At 29.7% G+C, this 22,583-nt stretch overlaps 1 protein-coding gene and 2 long non-coding RNA genes across 3 annotated transcripts; 1 reads left to right on the plus strand and 2 right to left on the minus strand.

The window, feature by feature from the left end:
- Nucleotides 1-2,645: 2,645 nt before the first annotated feature.
- On the plus strand, nt 2,646-7,353 carry LOC129290037 (feruloyl CoA ortho-hydroxylase F6H1-3-like). The gene is made up of 4 exons (XM_054926754.1): nt 2,646-3,179; nt 3,915-4,481; nt 6,883-7,056; nt 7,120-7,353. The coding sequence occupies exons 1-4, from the start codon at nt 2,646-2,648 to the stop codon at nt 7,351-7,353; spliced, it is 1,509 nt and encodes a 502-aa protein (XP_054782729.1).
- A 4,191-nt stretch (nt 7,354-11,544) lies between these two features.
- LOC129290236 (uncharacterized) lies at nt 11,545-12,651 on the minus strand. Its single transcript, XR_008588294.1, has 3 exons — nt 12,454-12,651; nt 12,065-12,131; nt 11,545-11,731 (listed from the first exon to the last, which is right to left on the minus strand). It is a non-coding gene; the product is annotated as an uncharacterized LOC129290236 (long non-coding RNA).
- A 4,244-nt stretch (nt 12,652-16,895) lies between these two features.
- Nucleotides 16,896-18,174, minus strand: LOC129290237 (uncharacterized). The gene is made up of 3 exons (XR_008588295.1): nt 17,987-18,174; nt 17,609-17,910; nt 16,896-16,976 (listed from the first exon to the last, which is right to left on the minus strand). It is a non-coding gene; the product is annotated as an uncharacterized LOC129290237 (long non-coding RNA).
- Nucleotides 18,175-22,583: the final 4,409 nt, after the last annotated feature.

Genomic DNA, 22,583 nt, shown 5'->3' on the forward strand with positions numbered 1-22,583 from the left:
AAGATGCTGCATCTCTCGATGCAAAGAGCGAGGTTTTCATCCCAATTCTTTCAAGACAGCATCCTCCTGAATGGTGTGTGGAAAAATGACGAGACATGTGGATTTTAGTCCTAATATGACATTTTGATTTTTGACAAAATGTTTGATTAGGTTATTATCTACAAGGGAATATAAAATAACTACTGATCAAATGTAACTAAAGTAGTCATTTTTATAAAGAAATTAAGTAGTCATTTTCAAGAAAGTAGTAGTCATTTTCTAATCAGTTTATAAATTGAAAAAAATTGTAGAAAGAAAGTAGTCATTTTTTATTTTGCTTTAGTCAACAATTCAACCAAAGTAGTAATTTCCTAAAACAATCATTGAAGGCAAATATGTCATTTTATCATACTCAAAATGTCAAACAAGTCCCAAGGGACTAAATAATAATTATGACATTTTGTAATACTTAATTGTTATTTACATATTTTGGGAGTATTTTTTTTTGGAAAAATTACATTTAGGTCCAACATAAAGAAAATTTATTATTAAGAGATCTCATAAAATTCACAAAATACTCTCAAGTTTCAAATCCTATATTGCATTTACAATTTGATTACGGGTATTGATATCTAAGCAACGGCTATTTACAAGTTGTAAAGGAAAATGATAACTTATAATAACAAGTTATAAATGACCATTGTCTAATTATTAATGCCTTTAGTCAAGTTGTAAATGCATAGGGCTTGGGACATGGGAGTATTTTGTAAATTTTATGAGGCCTTTTGATAATAAATTTTCTTTTGTGGGACCTAGATATAATTTTTCCTATTTTTTCTTTCACCCTTATAATTTTCTGGACCTTAGCTGGTTTTAATATGTATGAAGCTTGTTGTATAAATATTGACCATGAATAGGGGAAAAAATAGAGAATTACATCCAAGTCCAGAGAATTATTTACAGATAAGAATCAATATAAAATTGCTTGTTGTTAAAATGGTAATAGAAACTTATTTTTTCTGAAATGGTAACTTGTTAATATTTATCTGTGAATAATTCTCTTGAAAGATCCATAGATGTGATTCTCCTAGAAAAAATGAAAAGACTATTTTTATGGAATAAATTATATAAATGACATAACACCTGGATTAGGGAGTATCTAATATATTCTTTTGGGGGAATTATCTATGTTCTACAAATATGTATCTTACTTCATTTTCTCTTGGTCTCACACGTGGCATCGTTCTCGGGCACTTTAATTCTCTAAGAGACCCAAATTTTATCTGATTTGATGGCATAAATCATGCTTTATAAACGAGGTTATGTCAATCCTTGTTGGTAGCTTGATCCCTAATTAAATTAGTAAACATACATGCAGGTTGCCATTTGAGTTGGTGTGAATGAAGTTGATATTTTGGCTTCTCTATAAATTTTCTCCACATATTTTTCATATTAAACTAGAAACCTTTGTTTTATGCTTTTTTCTTTGGGTAGACCTTCATTATTTATGTTTATTCTAGCATGCATGAAAGATGAAACATGTGACATATGTATAAACGATCATCTATATTTTATATAATTAAATGTGTTTATGTTTTTCATAATTATACGAAGTTCATAAATTATTCAAATTAAAAAACTTGACATGTATCCTTTATTAATTACAAAATTAATCCAAGAACCCATTGATGAAAATGATTTAATGTTAATTAGAATAATTTATTTCAGTTTCTTAACCAGAGAACAATATGTTGATAATTGATCTGATTAAAGTGTTATTGATAATATATTAAAAAATCATATTAATATGCCTATGTAAAATTTTATTGTTGAATGCTACATGCACTCTTATTATATAACATAAGAATTATAAAAATAATGAGATTTATTTTTCTAATCTTGTCAATTGTCATCGTCAATATATAGAAATTACGAGTTACTTATCCTTTTATGTGCTTGAAAATAGGAAGATAATTTTGAAAAATTAAAGTGTAATGAATTTGCATCTGAATAAGAAAATGTCAAAATGTTTAATTTATAATTTTTTATAAAAAAACTAATTTTTTTATATTAATAATTATAAAATTATCCATATTTCAAAATTCCGTATCTATTAAAATAATAATTCATTATCGTCAAAGGTTGTTCTATCAATAAGAATTTTGCTCACAGCCGTTGTACAATCAAATCTCACAATGATGTGAGGACCTTAATGAGCTCCTATAGAAATAGTTGGCTATCTCTGTAAGAGCTTTTTAAGGTTAAAGGCATGCCTTGATCTTGATGAGTTTTGTTAGAATTTCACTCACTTAAATTTTCTTTTATAAAAAATCATAATTTATGAAAAATATAAAATAAAATTATACCAAATATGGATACGGCCGGTTTTGATTTGGACCGTCCATATTGATGCCGGAAACTGATCCCGCCAAGAGTCGAGCTTTAAAATATCTAATGCGTGATCTGTAGTTTATGTCATGAAATGTGGTAATTAGCATAGAAAAGGAGCTGTATACACGCAAGACAAAACAGAAACTCCAGATTTCAGTCTATGAAAAGTAAATGCGTACCTCTCAATAGCCAAAGCATCTTACACTTCAATATCGTCTTCTCTTTCTACTTCTTTACATAAAGCAAAAGCCCAAACCCTTCCCTTTCAAGCAACAATGGCAGCTACCCAATTCAAAGCAACAGACAAACCATCTGGTCTCACCGAATTTGTACTTTTTCTAGGCCATGGAGTGAAGGGACTGTCCAATATGGGACTCAAGACCCTCCCAGAACAGTACGTGCAGCCATTAGAAGAAAGACCAAGCAGCTTCAAGATCGTGCCCGATCATCAACAATCCATCCCCATAATCGAAGTTGCTACTTGGGAAGACCCAGAAGTTGCAGATTCGATCTGTGATGCTGCTGAGAAGTATGGTTTCTTCCAAGTTGAGAACCATGGCGTGCCTCTGCAAGTTCTGGAGAATGTTAAGGCTGCGACTTACAGGTTCTTTGAACTGCCTGCAAAAGAGAAGATGAAGTACTTGAAAGGGAAATCACCCTCTAATGATGTTAATGGTTCAAGCTATAGCCCTGAAGCCGACAAAGCTCTTGAGTGGAAAGATTATCTTAGCCTCTTCTTTGTTTCTGAGGGGGAAGCTGCATCAACTTGGCCTCCTGCATGCAGGTACATGTATAATATTTTTATACAAGTTAGTGATAGCATATATATCATTTTAACAAAACTTAATATCAACTTTATTGAAATTGTTTGACCATTCAAGTATAAGTGGACTTAAACCAGATAAAATTAAAAGTAATAACTAATATGCAATAAAGTGAAAGGTCCCATATATAAATTCAAGCCTTACGGGTCTTGAGCAATGGGAGAGCCACATTCATGTGATGGGGATGCATCCCCTCATATGGAGAAAACTGCATGTATAATATGTAAATTCTCCAACTTTGTATCGATATTTTCGGAATTTTGAGCTTATAGACTCAATAAAAATTATTTGGATTTGAATTTTTGTAGGCATATGATATTTAAAAAATAATTACTCATTTTTAGTCTTGGCTCCACTACTGGTTTTGAGTTAAGATACAATACTTTTTCACTGCTCTTCACTCATTTGTTCTTCTTTCTTTGTTTCTGTGCCATCACTTCCATTTTCATGGCAATAACTTTGTGAGGGAGTTGGCTGATAAGAGAATTAGGAGTGGTGGAGAAAATTTACCCCTTATGTTGGCTATATGGAGTGAAGTGAAAGAGCTTTTCAATTTTTGTCTTTATTCAAAACAAACATGTTTAAATTTAGAACCGAAATCCACAATTACAAATTAATTTTGTAAACTTATATATGACACGGATCTATATATATAAAATAGCGGGACATTGATGATTCAATTATTATACAATTATACTTTTTATTTTATTTTCTTTACAGGGATCTATGACCTTGGAATACATGAAAAAGACTGAGATAGTGATCAGAAGGTTCATGCAAGTGTTAATGAAGAGGCTAAACGTGAAACAAATTGATGAAACAAAGGAATCGTTCCTCATGGGTTCAAAGAGGACCAACCTCAACTACTATCCCATTTGTCCAAATCCACTTATGGCAGTAGCAATAGGTCGTCACTCTGATATCTCAACCCTAACTATACTGCTACAAGATGAAACCGGTGGCCTCTACAGCCGAGCCAATGACGGCGAGCAGTGGATTCGCGTGCCACCGGTGTCCAGCACCCTAGTGATCAACATTGGAGATGAGATGCAGATAATGAGCAATGGAAGGTACAAGCGTGTGGAGCATAGAGTGAATGCAAATGGAAGCAAGGTTAGGGTTTCAATGCCCCTTTTTGTGAACCCTAGACCCTCAGATGTGATAGGACCTTGGCCTGAAGTGGTGGCAAGTGGGGAGAAAGCGTTGTATAAGAATGTGTTGTATTCAGATCATGTGAATTTCTTCAGGAAAGCTCATGATGGGAAGCAGACTGTTAAATTTGCCAAGGTTAAATTTGATGGTTAATTTAATGACTGGGGCAAAAAGTTTGAGAGGTTCCACAAGATTTATGGTGATGAAATATAAGAGAATTAGTCAAGAAAATAGGCCTTGAGTTTGTATTTTGTAACAGAATTAAATAAATGAATGGATAAAAGTTTATTGCCTAAAAATATATTTGAATATATGTATATATATTCAATTATATATATATATATATATTTGAACATATATATATATATATAAGTTAGTATAAAAAAGGTAGAAGTTTTGGGGAATAATTAAGCATATGTAAGAGCCAATATTTATCATAAAAATTATATCCCGTTCTAATTTAAAAGGAACTTTTAGATAAAACGAAATATTAAAAAATTATCATTTGTAAAATGTTATTTTTGTCAAATTATGTTATATTTTGGGATGATGAATTTCTCCAAAAGTGCCTTGTAAATTGAAACACAGGGACCAGGGAGTAATTAGACTGAAGACTAATGACAACTAAGTGACTACTACTTACTGGCATGTCTTGAGAAAAAAACAATCTAAATGGAAATCATGCTCTCCCCCCCACCCCTTTCTTTTCCCAGTTTCTCAGTTTCTCACCCTTTCATGATATATTTTATCGTGCATTCTAAAATTCTTATCCACATCATTAGCAAGTCATTAATTAATTCCCCTAATTATGATTTGAGGCCTTAATCCATAGAGTATTTTGGACTTTTAATTAGGACAAAACAAGGGCAAATGAGAATTCTGGCAAAACCTCGTGAACAGCTCGTGTAGTCAGCACTTATAAAACAACGTTTCAATTTGAAAAAAATTATGACGCGGTAGTCCGAGGAGAGGTCTATTATATTTGCGATGGTCTTGGAAGCTTTGTAAAATAACATTTCGAGGAATTTGGATTATTTAGATTTGGGTTTGATCTAAATTTGAATTTATAATTCCTTTATAATTTTAAATTCCCTTCATATCCTGGTTATTTGAAATGCTAGACAATCTAACCCTTTTATTTACCTTTTATTTCAATTCACATCTCCTTTACTTTTTTTCATTATCTTTGAACTTAACAATTTTTATATTATCCAAACAAAAAATTTTAAATATATGAATTTTAAATGTAAAATTTTAAATTTTAAGATTTTAAAGTTAAAACTAAATCTAAATCTATCAATCCAAACATCACCTAAGTTATTCTTGAATTAATACTACCTCCGTCCTAAATTATAGGACACTTTTGAAGAAGTTTCTCTGTCCCAAAATATAAGACACTTTGAAGATTCAGGTTTTATTAAATGTATCAATTTCAATATTACCCTATTTCTCTCTATAATAAATTTATGTCCTTTCTCTTTTTTAATATATTAAATGATGGGTATTTTTAAAAGTTTATATTTTTGTTTTAGAAAGATAAGGTTGTTAAGTGTTTTTAATGAGGTTTATTGATATGTGAGATTTTATCTAAATGTGTCTTGTAATTTGAGACGGAGGGAGTATCAAATTACCATTTAATGTCAAGCAATTAACCAATTTCCTAAGATATTCTATTGACCACTAGATTCATTAGGAACTAACATACACTTGTTAAAGACCGAGAAGACACTTGAAAGTTAAAGCTCTTTAATTTTCATTGTAGCAAAGTAAATATACAATTCATCCCGATATAACTAAGATGTACCATGATTTAAAGCGAGGTTGGTGGTGGCCAGGAATGAAGAGAGATGTAACGGAATTTGTTTCTAGATGTTTGACGTGTCAAAAGATAAAGATAGAACATCAAAAGCCAGTTGGAACGCTACAACCGTTAGATATTCCAGAGTGAAAATGGGATGATATTTCTATAGATTTCATCACTGGACTGTCAAGAACACCCTCGGGTAAGGATGCTATTTGGGTAATCGTGGATCGACTTACCAAATCGGCTCACTTTTTGGTGATCAGGTTTACCTCTACATTAGAGAAATTTGCTGAGATATATATTAAGGAGATAGTTAGGCTTCATGGTATACCCTCTAGAATCGTGTCAGATCGTCACCTGAGGTTCACTTCAAACTTTTAGGGTGCGCTACAGAAAGCTATGGGTACCAGACTGAGTTTTAGCACTGCATATCACCCCTAGACAGATGGACAAACAGAGAGGACGATCCAGACTTTCGAGGACATGTTGAGAGCTTGTGTGATTGAACTACTAGGAAGTTGGGATAATCATCTACCATTAGCTAAATTTGCTTATAATAACAGCTATTATTCTAGCATTGGGATGGCGCCTTATGAGGCTTTGTGTGAAAGGAAGTGTAGATCACCTTTGTGTTGGACAGAATTAAGTGAGAGGAGTATCATTGGCCCAGAAATTGTAGAGCAGACCACTTAAAAAATTGCTATGATTAAGCAAAAATTGCTAACAGCTTAGAGCCGACAAAAGAGCTATACCGATAAGAGGAGACGGCTGTTAGAGTTTGAAGTAAGGGATCATGTATTTTTGAGGGTTTCTCCGGTGACAGGCATTGGTAGATCCATTAAGGCAAAGAAGTTGACGCCTAGATTTATGGACTCGTATGAGATCTTGGAGCGAATTGGACCTGCTGTATATAAAGCTGCATTGCCTCCATAGATTGCAGGTATCCATAATGTGTTCCACGTATCACAGTTGAAGAAGTACAACCCAGATCCCTTCCATGTTATTGAACTTAAAGAAGTGGAATTGGGGGAGAATTTGACCTTTAGATCTGAACCAGATCGAATTGAGGACTTTAAGGAAAAGCAACTGCGCAATAAGACCATCCGACTCGTGAAGGTGATTTGGAAGGGTGCAGCCTTAGGTGATGCCACTTGGGAGACTGAGGAGAATATGAGGCGAGATTATTCACAATTATTTGCTTAGGTATGTAGTTACTAAGCTTACCAGCCTTAAATTTTAAGGACAAAATTTTTAAAAGGAGGAAAGAGTTATAACATCCTGATTTTTAGATAATAAAGAAATTGTGGAATTAGGTTTTATTAAGGATAAAAAAATGATAATAATAAGAATTTATATTATTTGAGGTTATTTGGAAATAATATTATGGTTAGGCATTTAATTATGAATTAAAAAATTTAAATTTAAAACCACATAAGAAATATTTAGCTAAAATATAATTTTAAAATTTAGAATATATAAATAATTTTTTTATGTGTGTGTTATAGTTAAAAAAAAAAGAAGGTGAAAGGTTGTTTTCTAAGTCCCACATTCGTTAGATATGGGAAGAGAAGAGGTGTCTCCATGTATAAAAGGAGGGGGGTACGTGTCTTAGGAAACATGAAGGGCTAAGATGCAATTTGGAGGAAATTGTAAGTTATGGCCTAAGAGTTTGAATAATTAAATTCAAACCTATAGTTTTTTTAATATAATTGTGGGACCCACAATACCATTTTTATATTATTTTTTTCCATCTCTCCCTCCCTCTCACGTTGCTCTACCTTGCCAAGGGGTTTATTTTCTTTTGTCTTCAGGTATGCTCTAACTTTCCTGTTTAGATTAGCATTTAAAAAATTACTTAGTTACAAAATTAATTTTATTGTTATTTCCTAAATAATATTAGCTTTCTAATGATACGATTATTTTATAGAGTAGAGCAAATATTTTGATTAAGATTTTTCTATAAGATAGTTAATCTAATGATATGATGGATTAAAAATACAGGTTGAAGTTTAGGAATATAATAAATATTATAGAATATTTTCTTAAGGTTGAAACTCATGTAAAAAAATTTTTGAGTTAGACTCTAGATCTATACGGTTGAATTTATGTTGAATTTGAGATGTAGGGCTGGACCTTTGATTATTAAATATTTATTTAAGTATGAATATATATTTCTAAGGCTATAGAATGGTGATTTGAGGCTTCAGGGTAATTCTAAAATTTTTAATTTATTTTTGGACAAAATTTTTAGAATATAGAAGGATGAAATTGTAATATTAGAAGTGATTTGAGGCTTAAATATAGTTTATTAGGGTATGATCATTTTAGAAAAAAAATTTAGAAAGTTAAATGAGGCATACACCTTAAATTAGTGTTAATATGGATCTTAGGCCTAAGATTTTCTAACTCTTTAAATTAGAGTCATTTATTAATTTTAATGTAAAATTAATCTATAGTATTATGAAATAATTATGTAGATTGTATTGATAAAGAGAGTGGTGAAAGAAGAATTGTGAAGGGGAACTTATTGTTCAAGACACAAAGTAACCATTATTAATGTGTTGTGATGAGCATGTATGTGATTGGTTATGTGTTGTTTTGTTGTTTGAAAAAATTATGAATTATGAATATTGAAAATAAATACTGTTACATACTTGTTTCGAATTATTACCAAGTGGGTCAAAATTTGTTTTTGTTTATCATGATGAGATATTATTATTCGATTATATTCTTGTTTGGATATTTAAATGATGCATGACTTGTCAGGGTATTTTAATATATGATATTATTGGGAATTTCTGTTTGGTTAATTATTACTACGTGGTAAGCCCTCATTAGACCCAATGAGTGGCGTGTGGCTTGGTCTAACTCACCTTTGGTCGGGTGATTTGGCGTCCAGGCATGGCAAAAGGAGGATATAAGGTGTAGTCATGCAATTAAATACTTGTTTCATTTAATTGAAAATATTGTTTGATTAAATGTTTTTGTGTGCCCACTTAGCAATCGCATGATTAGTTACATTTATATGCATAATTACATATTAAATTTTTGGTTACTGGGACTTTTATGTCTCATTCTCCGTGGTTAATAATTTACAGGAGCGAGTTCGGTTGAGAAAGCACTAGAGGCGTAACTTTGGTGTATGAGACACCATCTTTTACGTTGCCTCTTATTTTGGATCATACAATATATCTAGTGCCAACTTAGGACATATTTTATTTTGTGGAGCATATAGAGTCTAATCCTTTTTATTAACTGCATTTATTATGATCAAGGGATCATGTCTGTCCCTCTTGATGAATTAATTTGAATATCATCTCATGAGGATCCTGTCTGTCCCCCATGGTTCTAATTTTTTTTTGTTCACATAACAATATAAAAAAAATTATATTTAGGAATTGTTTGGGATTCTGCCACCTTAAAATAGGCTTTTACACTAAATGCTGATTTAAAAATTATCATTTTCTTTGATATGAATTGTTTTTACATTGTTTTCCATTAGGTAAAATTTTATTATAAATGTATTTTCAATTATCATGGTAGAGCTTATTCATTATGTTAAATTCTTTCTACTATGATAGGCTATTTGTAAAATATTTTATTTACATGATAAAATCTTTTTTACCATAGTAGGGTTTTGAAAAGAAGTTTAGTTATTTATTATCATGGTATAAATTCTTCTACCATGATAAGGGTTCGATGATATAAAAAAAAATAATTTTATTGAACTAATAATTTGTGAAAAATCGGTTTGAAAATTTTAGAGTGTTACATATTGGTGGCAAAGGTAGCTCCCGAAACTTGAGTTATTGCAAACTTTGGAAGAAAAAAATCATGCACTTTATAATACAAATAACAAGTCAAAATTCAAAATATTTTCATTAGGTTGCTCAAATATATATATATATATATATATGCTAATTTATAATGTCACTCAATAATTATTGGTAAAGTGCCAAACCATGACATTAATTGTTATTAAATCATTGCAAAATACAACCGAATATTTTGCACTAAATTTGGATATATGAAAAGTTATTAAAATTGACCCAACCTGATATCCTAAACCTTTGTCAAAATCAAATTTTGGCTTCGTCAGTTATGAATTTTCTATTTTTCCCCGCTATTACCTAAATTTTTCAATACCATCGAAATTGAATTGATTCTAACGAATTTAATTAACAAGGTCAAAGCACTTGCTAAAATATATTCAAGAGGTTCAAAGTTACCGGTAGATTCCAAATTATTACTCATCAAATGTCAATATCAATTCATTACTTACACGGAATATTAGAAGGCACACTTAAAGATATTATCGTGGCACCTCTTCTAGTCCTTCAATTTATTCATCAACTAATCTTAGCTCTGATTATGCTTATTTATCGTCGATTTTTTAACTAAAATTGCTTTCATGTTAACATAATCAAATAGATTTTCTTTTTATTTTGTTTTCAAAAACCATTTTTAAAATTGGTTTATAAAATACTTTTTAAAAACAAAAAATCAGAACAAATCCAAACTAGCCATTAATTCCTTACATCTTGGGAGAGATATATACATTTACTTAAGTCATACTTTAATTAGAGTACTTAGTAAATACTAAAGCAAGGGCTGGGAAAAAATTTATTAATGCTTTCGGGAACTTGCAGTGGATCTTATAATAAGAAAAATGAAAATGAAAAATAGTCATATAATACATAATCTCTATGTTAAAAAATGTAAGAGATTTTTAACTAAATCTCACCCCTAATAAATTAATTATTTATCTTTAAATTTATACTATCTTTTCAATTTACCCTTATCTAATAGAGTATTTCACTTGAAAATAAATATATAATTATTTATTTATTAAAGGCACTTTTGAAAAAAATGCATTAATTATACCATAAAGTATTATAAATGTTTTACATTTTTGAACATCGAACCTATAAAAAATGCCTTTCATTTTTAAATGCAAAGAGTATTGGGGAGTATATAACATGTATCTACACTACTACAAAAAAAAAACTTTTTACAGTGGTTAAAAAAATACTTTACATTGTTTCACATAGCATTGTTGTTTCTGGGGATGTAGAAAATACGAGATTTTTTATGTCAGTTGTAGCCAGAACCACTGTAGAAAGTGAACTTTCTACATCAGTTCTATGTACAATCGCTGTAGATAGAAATATTATTTTGAAAAAAATAGGATTATTTTTCTGGATTGTAAACCCTACAATCTAGAAAAACACCTCTAAAATAAATAGAAATAAAATTCAATAATGATAAAATAAGAAAGAGTTATTTAATTTATTCAAATATATAACAATTTATATTCAACTTTTATTTATTTAAATCATAACAAAAGAATTGGAATTATAATAAACAATATAAATAGAATTTTTGTATGCTAAATTTAAAAAAAACCTAAAATTCCTTAGAAAATACAAGTGCACAAAACCAAGGGGAACAAGCTCTTGACAGCAACTCCTTCTTTGCCTATATGAGCAAGTTGAACACACATACACACACCAAGTGTTGATACTCTTCATTCCCAAAATCTGGTAAGGCCTTAGCTTTTTTGTCCTATAGATTTCATACCCTAGTAGAAGAAAATGAAACTACTATTAACTACTAAAAACATTATAGGTACATATACTACTACAATAAAAAATCATATTGTAGATTTTATTTTAGCTTACATTGGACAGTTATCTTATACTAGAAGGCCAAAGCATATATAAAAGGTGCTCAACACAACTAAAAAGACATTAAAAAGAAAAAAGTAGTTAACTATATATAGAAAATTTGAAGCAAACTACCAAGAACAGTCAAGAATAGCTATTACTTAAGCAATCTGAATATGTAAACATAAAAGCTTATATTTATAAGTATTGAATATTTGACTATTTCTAATATTCCAACCATACGATACCTTTCAGACAAGGCTAGACTAGCTCAAAAGTACTGAAGAATGCCTTGTTTTCTTGCATTTGCAACCACTTGAACATGAAGAAGAAGAAAAATAATTAATATTAATAAATAGATAGATAAATGAAAATGAACCAAGTAAGTAGCACTTTGTTGAAGTTAACTTAACATTTTATGAGATAGAAAAATATATGTAAAGCTAACTTAAGGTGCAGAACATGAATCCTTTTGCTCACCTCATTAAGACATGAAATCATTTAATTGAAAAAACAAGCAAAAGAAAATTTCTTAAACATGTAGTATTTATGCCATAAAACCAAAATAACATCATATATAAAAGGGGTATTAAACAACAACAATAGAAAGTATGAAAATCATTAATAAGAAAATCACCATAGAAGCCAAAAATATGGTTGTAGAAACAATACTATCACCATTTCCACCACAAGCAACCTAAAAACTGCACAAAATTAATATGCAAATCTATCATGACATATTGAATAACCAAAAAAAGGGTAAGGGAAAGAACTAAGACCTTAGCATTGTCTATATAGTTGTTTGATTATATTTTTATTCTCATTTTATTTTGCTAAGGCTACTGCAAACATATATAAAATATAAATGAAAATAATTTAGTCATGAACTTGGATGCATAAATCGAACAGGGTATTAACGTTTGCATATCCTTTAATTAGCAAATCAAACCAAAAACAAATAAGCAAATATCAAACAGGATCAAATTCATATTCAATGGTAACATATAAATAATTGAGAATGAGTAATATTCAAGGTAAGGGAACCCAACTTTGACAAGAATGACACCAATGAGATGTTACACAAGAGAGAGAAGGTGAGAGAAGGAGGAGAAGAATGGTGGAAGCACCCAAAATAGAGGTTGTAATGCGAACAAAATAAATCTCACATCTAGAAACTAATCCAACCATTGAAAATGACACATTAGATGTTCCAAACTATCTGACAAACTTTTAGCTTGATCCAACGGTTAACGAATTTTTAAGAGCAAATTTACTAAAACTGTCCTGTGAATATGCGAAAATAACTTTGGAGGAAGGAGGAGAAGGATTTGGAGAAAATGGATCTTGGGTTTTGGGTATCTTATTTAGGGAGAAGGGATGAGGAGGAAGAGGAGGACGGCAACACAATATGGAGGCAAGGAGAGTAGAAGACAAGGAGGAAGATGATGCAAACACATTTTGTGTGAGGAAGATGATGAGAACTAAAACTTTAAATGACTTTTTACATCGATTGCTAGGGTAACCAATGTAGATAATATTTTTTACATCAATTAACACTAAAATCGATGTAAAAAGTATTTATTTTTTTATATTTTTAAAAATTCAAAGTACTTTTTACATCGAGTGATAAAGTGCCCAATGTAAAAAGTCTACTTTTTACATCAGGTGTTTCCACCTGATGTAGAAAGTACTTTCTACATTAGGTAAAAAAGCACCTAATGTAAACTGTGTATTTTTTTAATTTTTTAAAAAATTAAAAGTACTTTTTACATCAGGTGCTTTATCACCCGATGTAGAAAGTATATTTTCTACATCAGGTGATAGAGCACCTGATGTGGAAAGTACTTTTTACATCGGTTGGAAAAGCACCTGATGTAAAAAGTCTAATAGTCATGGCTAATATTATAAAATTGCCACTGCCTGGATTGTTTATATCGTTTGCTTTCCAATCGATGTAAAAAGTTCTTTGTAAAAGCTAAATTTTGCACTAGTGCTACCAAAGTCATCTTCCATGATGTTGTTTATTAATGTATATTTAATAAAACATTTAACTTATGAAACCTACTCTCTCCATTTAAAAATGTAAGGCATTTTTAATTGAATCTCACCCCCAATAAAGTAGTTACCTAATTTCAAACTAATCCTATCTTTTCATATTTTCCCCTATTAAACAACTCAAAAGGCAAGACTTTTTAATATAAAGTCATTATCAATAGAGGCACTTTAAAAAAAAGCAAAGATTACACTTCGAAAGAATAAAAATGCCTTATATTTTTGAACATTCAACTTCTCAAAAAATGTCTTATATTTTTAAATGAAAGGAGTATTTTATTAATATGCATGTCCATTAAATCAATATTATTAAAAAGTCTTGCCTTTTGAGTTGTTTGGGTACGTATAGGAATTAAAGATGGTGTGATTCTATTATTTAGGTTTCTATAGGTAGGGTAGGTAGGGATGGAAAAATTTCTAATCTTGAAACATGAAATTTTGCCTTCATTTATTAATAATTTTATGATCTTAACAAAAGGCATTATATATCTAGACATATATAAGAAATGAAAAGTGATGTGCATTCTCAACATGTGACTTCATTTAATTTTATTGGAATTCACTACTATTGAAATAACTATTGGTGGCGTTTAAAATTTTAGTTTTGTGACATTTATAAAACACTATAAAATCTAATGCTATAATAGGTATTAGGTGACATTTCATTAATTATTAAAATTTCAGAAGACTTATGATAGAGCAAGGGTGTTTCCTTTTGCAAACGTCACCTTTTTTAGCTTACTTTTTAAAAAACCTCAAGAGAGGTGGCAGTTAATCTCTAGAATTTCATGTTATTTTATCATTTTTTTTAGATTCTAATCTATTTTGGCTCAATTGTATATGTTTTTATTGCCCAAATTAAAAAAAATGTGTATTTTCCTTTGGATTTGTATTTTTGGCTTTGATTTGATTTTTTTAGCCTAATTTTGTATTATTTTGGATGAAGACTTAATTAAAAGCATTTTTTGAGCTTTGTGGATGTTTTTGGAAGGATTTGAATGAAGAAATCAAGCATAGAGTGAATAATTTTTGTAAGTTGCAAAAATAATGTAAAACTACCAAAATCGTCCCAAAATCGTGACTTTCGTTCGCGACTTTCGCTGCTATCAGAAAACACTGGCGTTTTATTAAGTTTGAAATTGGTTGGATAGGACACATATATTTAAAGAGTTCGACCCAAAAATCATTCTTCAGACTTTGAGACAGATTTAGAGTTTGGGTGTGCTAGGGTTTGGGCATTAGAAGTGCTTGAAGCAAGGAAATGGATTTTTGAAACTATTTAGAGCTCCTTTTCTTTGGTTTTTCTATTCCTCTTCTCTTTCCTTCTTGTAATCTTATAATGGTTGTAAATATCTTGTGTATTTGTAACTTTTTGATGTTTATGAGGAGCAAAACTCTTTGCTTTAGGATTCTTTTGAACCTTTGTATGGATTAACATTAAGTTCCTCCTCTCTTTGTGATAAATGATATATATGTGTGTTTATTTTACTCTTTCCTTAATGTTTCTAAGTGGTTGGCCATATTTAGATATTGGGTTTACTTAATTGATGCTTAAGATGGCTAGGTTGAGTGTAGAACTTGGATAAAATTGTGCAAGAACTTGATATTTACATGTTAAATGGATAGTTTTACTAGTAAGATAGAGATATACTTGCTAGCCTTACATAACAACACTAAGGTTGGTGTTTAAAATTAAATTTTATTAATTATCACAAGAGATTGGACAATTAATTTAACTAAAAACTTGTTCATGACTTGAGAGAGCTTGTTCAAGTATTTTTAGAACCATAAATTAGCACTTATTTTCATTAGAAGCATTTATGAGAGGAGGTAATTTTGGTATTATGAAATACAAGAGAGATAAATAATCCTAGGTCCCAATTTATGTTTGAAGTGTGTGAATCAATTGCTTCTTTATTTTCTAGTATTAATTTAGTTTGCAAAATCAACTTTTTTCTAATTAAGTCTAGCTCAACTTAATTGAACTCACTTAGTTTTTTGTTTGATCATTATTTTTGAACAAATTATCGAGGGAACGATATTTTACTTTCATTATATTACTTATTATAACCTGTACACTTGTAGTGAATAATAGTGGCATTTATTATATATTGAAATGCCACCTATGTTCTTCACAGAGGTGGCGTTTTCAATAAGAACAAGCACCACCTCTATGAAAAAATTTTTAAAAAATTAAAAATCATATAGAGGTGGCATTTCTTTAGTTTGTAAATGTCACCTCTATCATTTCATAATTTTTTTTAAATTTAAATAACATAGATGGCATTTCTGAAACATAGAAACGCCACCTATGTTATTTCAGAGAGGTGGCATTTCTTCATGAAAGAAACACCACCTCTGTGGATTTCAAATAGGTGGCATTTCTTCCTCGAAGACACACTAGGAAGAAATGCCACTTAATGTGTTTTTTTAAAATAAATTTTCTTAAATATTATACACCAAAAATTTTTACTAGAACAATAGATCCAACAATGTACAACCAGTCTAGCAATTTGCAAACAATTCAGTTATATAATGAAAAATTACAAAACATATATTAACAAAGCTCTCTAACTAGCTAGCTAGGCCAAGACATATTCTAAAAGCCTCAAATTTTATAAAAGCATTCAACAAATATCAAAGTTCTAGTATCCTAAATTAAAAAAAAATGATGATCACTCCTCAATTAGATCATAAATTTGCTCATAACTATATTTCAAGCATTTTATATCCTCAAAGTACTATGAAATATATTAAAACAAGAAATCATATACATATATAATTAAAAATTGTTATGAGCTGAATAAAATTTAAAAAATTAGATAACTTTTTGTACCTCAAATGGGATAAAAGTTTGACTACGGGTGATCACATCCTTCATGTATTTCATAATGTAGTACCCACAATCATTATTATTTAGTTGGAAAGGGCACTAAAAAATAAAGTAATATAAATTTAAGAAGCAAATAAATTTATTTTTCATAATTCAATAAAATCTTTCATGTATAAATTAAATATACCATAACCTTTATCCGTTGATAACTCTTTGAGAAATATTTATTTCTAGAAAAGGGGAGCTCTTTGTGATCATGAAAGCTGTTTAAAGCCCTGCCAAAATAGAAAAAACTTAATCAATGATAATTGATGCAAATATATATGTGTGTGTGTGTGTGTGTGTGTGTGTGTGTGTGTGTGTGTGTGTGTGTGTGTGTGTGTGTGAATATGTAAAATAATTCTTATAAATATAAATGCTTACTTATTGAATAAACTCAATATATTAGGACGATCTGTCGGCACGCCTCCAAATAGAGAATTGAGATAATAAATTAAAGACAAAAGAATAGTGACAGGATTAAGGACAATCAAAATTCAATATTTCATAAAAAATTTAAACTTTGATTATGTCTTAATAAAATTGAGGCATACCTAAAACAACAATTAATTAAAAAAGTAATTAATAAAATACTTATCCCGTATTGTAAGGTATTAAGAATAACATATTTTTTCTAACTTCAGCCTTTTTGATGAATATTTCTTTTTAGAAGATCTACTTGTTCAGATGCACTCATCGATCCATGACTAATATCATGAGGACTAATAAATGAAAATCTATTATCTTTCTCCGTGTCTTCCAAAAAAGAAATGTACAAATACCTTGATAAATAACAAAAAGATATATTAAAATTAATTACAATAAGAAATAAAATAATCAATATGAAAAGATGTTATGAAAAAAGTACCTTATTCAAGTATTGATAGCAAAAGTACTTGCCCATTCTCGATCAAGTATCTCCAAAATAGTATTTCTATGATATTTCCAACTGTCTTTACAATAGATTTCTCTTTCAAAATTTATTTCAAGTGTTTGGCTATTAGCAATAACCTTTGGCAAAAGAGACCAAAGAACTTCATGACAATTATTAGCTCTTTGCATTTTTGAAGCTCCATGAGATACACTTTTTTGTTTATGCATGATATTAGATTCCTTAGAAATATTACCATGCGCTTCAATGATTTTTTTGTTTTTTGATTTTGACTGAGTCTGAAAAAATAAAAAACATTAAGTCATAATTACAATTGCATCTAGAATATTTTAAGGAAGTGTGAAATATAATTACCTTATCAAATGACTCAATGAGATATAAAAGCCATTCAACAAAAGTTCCCTCAGCATCTCTGACCAATACAATATCATCATTAAGAGGTATCGGTAACTTGGCATTATCCTTAGTGCAAATGTCCACAGAAACTCACAACGTACTAGGGTGTAACAGAATAGTATGTAAAGTACCATCAATAAAATTGTAAACTGTACCCACAACAACTGCATTTTTGAATGAAATTTCTATGTACAATTTTCATTTTGATTCCCCCTAGAAACAAATAAAATATTTAGCAATTTATATTGTAAAAATGATAATAACTTTAAAAGTTGTCTAGAAAAAGTATTACCAGAGGGAAAGTAGGATGGTTTGACACAGAAGTGCAGCTATCTCTCAAATTAAGGCTTTTAATTATTGGAACTCTCACAAAACCTTGCTAAACCATAGCATTCATTTGCTTAAATAATTTTTTATTTTGTTCTTGTAACTAATGATATTGTTCTTCATAATGTCGCTCGCGCATATTCTGTTCCAACAATTGTTATTGAAATACATTTATTTCCTTTATCAACTCAGCAATGACACTCTTGTTTGAGCATCTCTGACCACTAAAATAAGTGGTTTGGGTAACACCAAAACCAATCCCTTTAACACGACCAGGGACTTCTTGAACATTTAAAGCTTTGCTGAGGATATCCTCACAACTAAATTGTTGTGTTGCTTTTAACATTTCTTGTGACAAAGTTTGCTATCATATAAGGATCATAATATATTATATATAAAATGAAATCATATAAATAAAAATTTAAACATGAACTAAATACTAATATGTACATAAGTCTGCCAAATTTGCCTCACACCTTCATCTTCAATTTTACCTTTTGAATATAATCATCCTTCTCCCCACACTTCATGTCATGTAAGTTGTTCACAATTTAAATTGTCTTTTTTAATCTACATATTAAAACAATTAATTGAATTTATAAATCACTCAAACATATGTAATAATTATTGAATATAAGACATACTTTATCTTGTTTAATAAATGCCTATCCTTTTCTTCCCCTTCTGAAGTGATATTTTTGGCTTTCAACTAGTTGATTTTTTTTTCCAACCACTTGTTGCAACATTTTTTGCAAAAAGTTTGCCAAAATGATTATCAAGGTCTTTCACCTTTTGAAAAATATTCATGCCTGTCAATGACCTAGGCAGTTTTCCTTCTTCAGAGTCACCATTGAAAGCTTTTCTCCATTTCCTCCAGCAATGTGTTGAAGGTAAGAATCTATGGTCCCCTATATAAACATTTTTCTTACAATGATCTAACCATATTGAATGAGTTTCCTCTTCACATATAGGACATACACCATGTCCTTTGATGTTATATCCTGAGAAATTTTCATAAGCAGAAAAATCATTGATTGTGCCAAATAACAAAGCTTTTAAATTGAAAGTTTCTTCTCTATGCCCATCATAAACTTCCATGCCAGTGTCCCACATTAGCTTCAAATCCTCTATTAAAGGAGCTAAATATACATCTATATCATCTCCCAATTGTTTAGGCCCAAAGATTAACATAGACAACATTATAAACTTATATTTCATGTATAACCATGGATGTAGTTGTAAATTATTAATATTACTGGCCATGTGTTGTAGGTATTGCTTTGAACAGTGTGGATTGATTCCATCGGTTGACAATGCAAGCTGAAGATTCCTTTCTTCATCTTTAAAATCAGGTACTCAATCAATTTTTTTCCATTGAAGAGAATCTGTAGGGTGCCTAAGCTTTCTATCTATAATCCTTTCATTCTCATGCCATGTCAACAAGTTGGCAATTTTTGCATTTCCATACATACGCCTAAATCTCAGTATAATGAAAAAATACCATAGTGCCTTCACAAGTCTTGATTTCTTTTCATATCATGATGCTTCACATTTAGGTCACTTCTCTAACGAAGCATACTCATTACAAAACAAAATGCAATTGTTATGACATGCATGTATTTTCTTATAGCCTAAACCAATTGAGCAGAACATTTGCTTGGCCTCATATTCTTGGTGGGAAGTTCATTACTAACAAGAAACATATCTTTCAAAACATCAAGCAATAGAGTGAAACTCTTATCAGTCCATCCATAAGCATCTTTCAAATTGTACAATACTAGAACTGCTGATAACTTAGTATATTTAGTACAATCAGGATATAATGGTTTCTCTAAATCACCTACCAACCTTTCAAACATTTAAGGACAATCATGAAAATCATCCTCTATTGCATTTAGCATTTCATCACGACGATCAGTCTCACACCCATTACTGTCAATATCATCGTATGCATCTTTTCTCTCAGAAGACCTACTAATATACACCTTTTTACAGAATACATCATTTTTCTCCCCATGCCTTGTCCAATGTGTATAACTTTGATCAATTTCATGACATATTAAATGATCTAACAATTCAGTTTGAGTAATCCTCTTTTCATAGCATTAAGCTAAGTAAGGACACAAAATTTTATTTGAATCTTTCATATGCTAAACTGCAAATGTAATAAACTCTTCCAACCCATCCCTATATTCTTTTGGCAATGGATTAACAAATATCCACTTTCGGTCTATACCCTCTACTTATTGATATTCATTTATATCCATCAAGTCAAGTAATAGACAACTATCGATATTTAATGCACCTAATTAATTAAATTAGGATATGATCTAGCTAATTAAAAACATGACAACTTAAACTTAATCAAATGTGAACAAATTAATTTGAAATTTTCAAAAAAATTTGGCAACATGACAAACTAAAATGAAAAATTTTCAAGTATTAAATCATCTATTTAATAATTGTAATTTCATCAAGAATTAATTTAACATTTTTTTTACATGCAAAATAATTTTTTTAGGTAAATTCAAGTGCTAACAACCACACTAGTATTCAACAGTTGATAAACAAATAAATAAAATTAAATGATAATAAAAATCAAACTATTTTAGGTAATTAATAAATAATTATCTAGGTAAATTTAAGTCCCAACAACCACATTAATATTTAACAATTGATAAATAAATAAATCAAATTAAATGATAATATATTTAGAATTACAAAAATTCATAACAAAAAAAAGATACCATGAGGAGGGAACAAGATGAACCACAAGCTGCCAGAGTTAAGGAAACAAAGTTGGGACCACGAGCTGAAGATCAATATGAGCACGAGCAAAAATAAGGGACCACAAGATTAGAAAAATTAAAATAAATTTGTGGGGATCTTAGATCATATAAAGATAGAGATGAGAAAATAAATATGATGGAAAGAACTTACTTTACACTAATGAGCTGAGAGTAAAGCGAGGAAGAAGGGAGAAGCTATGGGCGAGTTAGAGGCGAGAGCTGTGGGGAATTGAGAGGGAGAGCTGGGGTGGGGGGAGGCATGGCGAGTTGAGAAGGAGACCTAGGGTAGGCGTGAAGTTGAGAGGGAGAGCCAGGTAGCTAAGAGGCGATAGTATGGGGAGTTGGGAGGGACAACTTAACTGAGAGCCATTGGGGGTAGGGCCGTGGGACCATGAGGTAAGGGAGAAGGATTGGAAGGGAGCCATTTGGGGGGATCACGATTGAAAAGCTGCAGGAGGAGGGGGAAGAGCCATGTGAAGTGTCAGATTTTGTAAGAAAAAAAGACAGAATGAGAGGTGGCGATTCCCAATATAGACAAAATTTAATACATTATATATATTTAATATATAAATATATGTAATAAATGTATATAATATATATTTAGTATTTAAAAATTATTAAATATATATAAATCTCAAACCTTTATTAAAATATAAAAATTAATTACATTATTATAAATTATTTATGTAATAAAAATAAAATACATTGTCAAATAAAATAAATAATAAATTTCTAAGAGAGATGGCATTTTCAATATAGACAAATTCCACCTCCCTGAACGTTTTAAAAAAGTTTATTAAAAAATATATAATAAATAACATAAATATATATTTATATTATATAAATTATATATGTTATATAAGTAAATAATTTATAAAATAAATAAATAATAAAAATATAAGAGAGGTGGCATTTCTAACTCTTGAGAATGTCACCTCTCTTCCATTATTTAATAAAAAATATTTCTAAGTAATTTCATCAAATAAAATATATAAATAATTATTTTATTATATTAAAAATATATTTATAATAAAAATATGAGAGAGGTGGTGTTTCTAACACCTAAAAATGCCACCTCTCTTCCATTATTTAATAAAAAATATATTTCTAACTTATTTCATCAAATAAAATATGTAAATAATTATTTTATTATTTTAAAAAATTATTTATTATAAAAATAATAAAAATATGAGAAAGGTGTCCTTTCTAAACCTGAACCTAAAAATACCACCTCTCTTTCGTTATTTGATAAAAAAATATATTCCTAAATAACTTTATGAAATAAAATATATAAATAATTATTTTATTATATTAAAAATATATTTATAACAAAAATAATAAAAATATGAGAGAGGTGGAGTTTCTGAGACCTAGAAACACCATGTCTCTTCAATTATTTAATATAAATATATCTCTAAATAATTTCATCAAATAAAATA

Source organism: Prosopis cineraria, unplaced genomic scaffold, assembly GCF_029017545.1.
Source record: "Prosopis cineraria cultivar Desert tree isolate PC_DT_omini unplaced genomic scaffold, ASM2901754v1 PC13, whole genome shotgun sequence".
Classification (NCBI taxonomy): domain Eukaryota; kingdom Viridiplantae; phylum Streptophyta; class Magnoliopsida; order Fabales; family Fabaceae; genus Prosopis; species Prosopis cineraria.

What these genes read in the sequence shown, in the direction of transcription:
- LOC129290037 (XM_054926754.1), top strand. Translation starts at nt 2,646, where the DNA reads ATGGCAGCTACCCAATTCAAAGCAACAGACAAACCATCTGGTCTCACC. An exon ending in TGTATAATATTTTTATACAA is followed by an intron (nt 3,180 to 3,914) that starts GTTAGTGATAGC and finishes TTTTCTTTACAG; the next exon opens with GGATCTATGACCTTGGAATA. An exon ending in AGACTGTTAAATTTGCCAAG is followed by an intron (nt 4,482 to 6,882) that starts GTTAAATTTGAT and finishes CTAACAGCTTAG; the next exon opens with AGCCGACAAAAGAGCTATAC.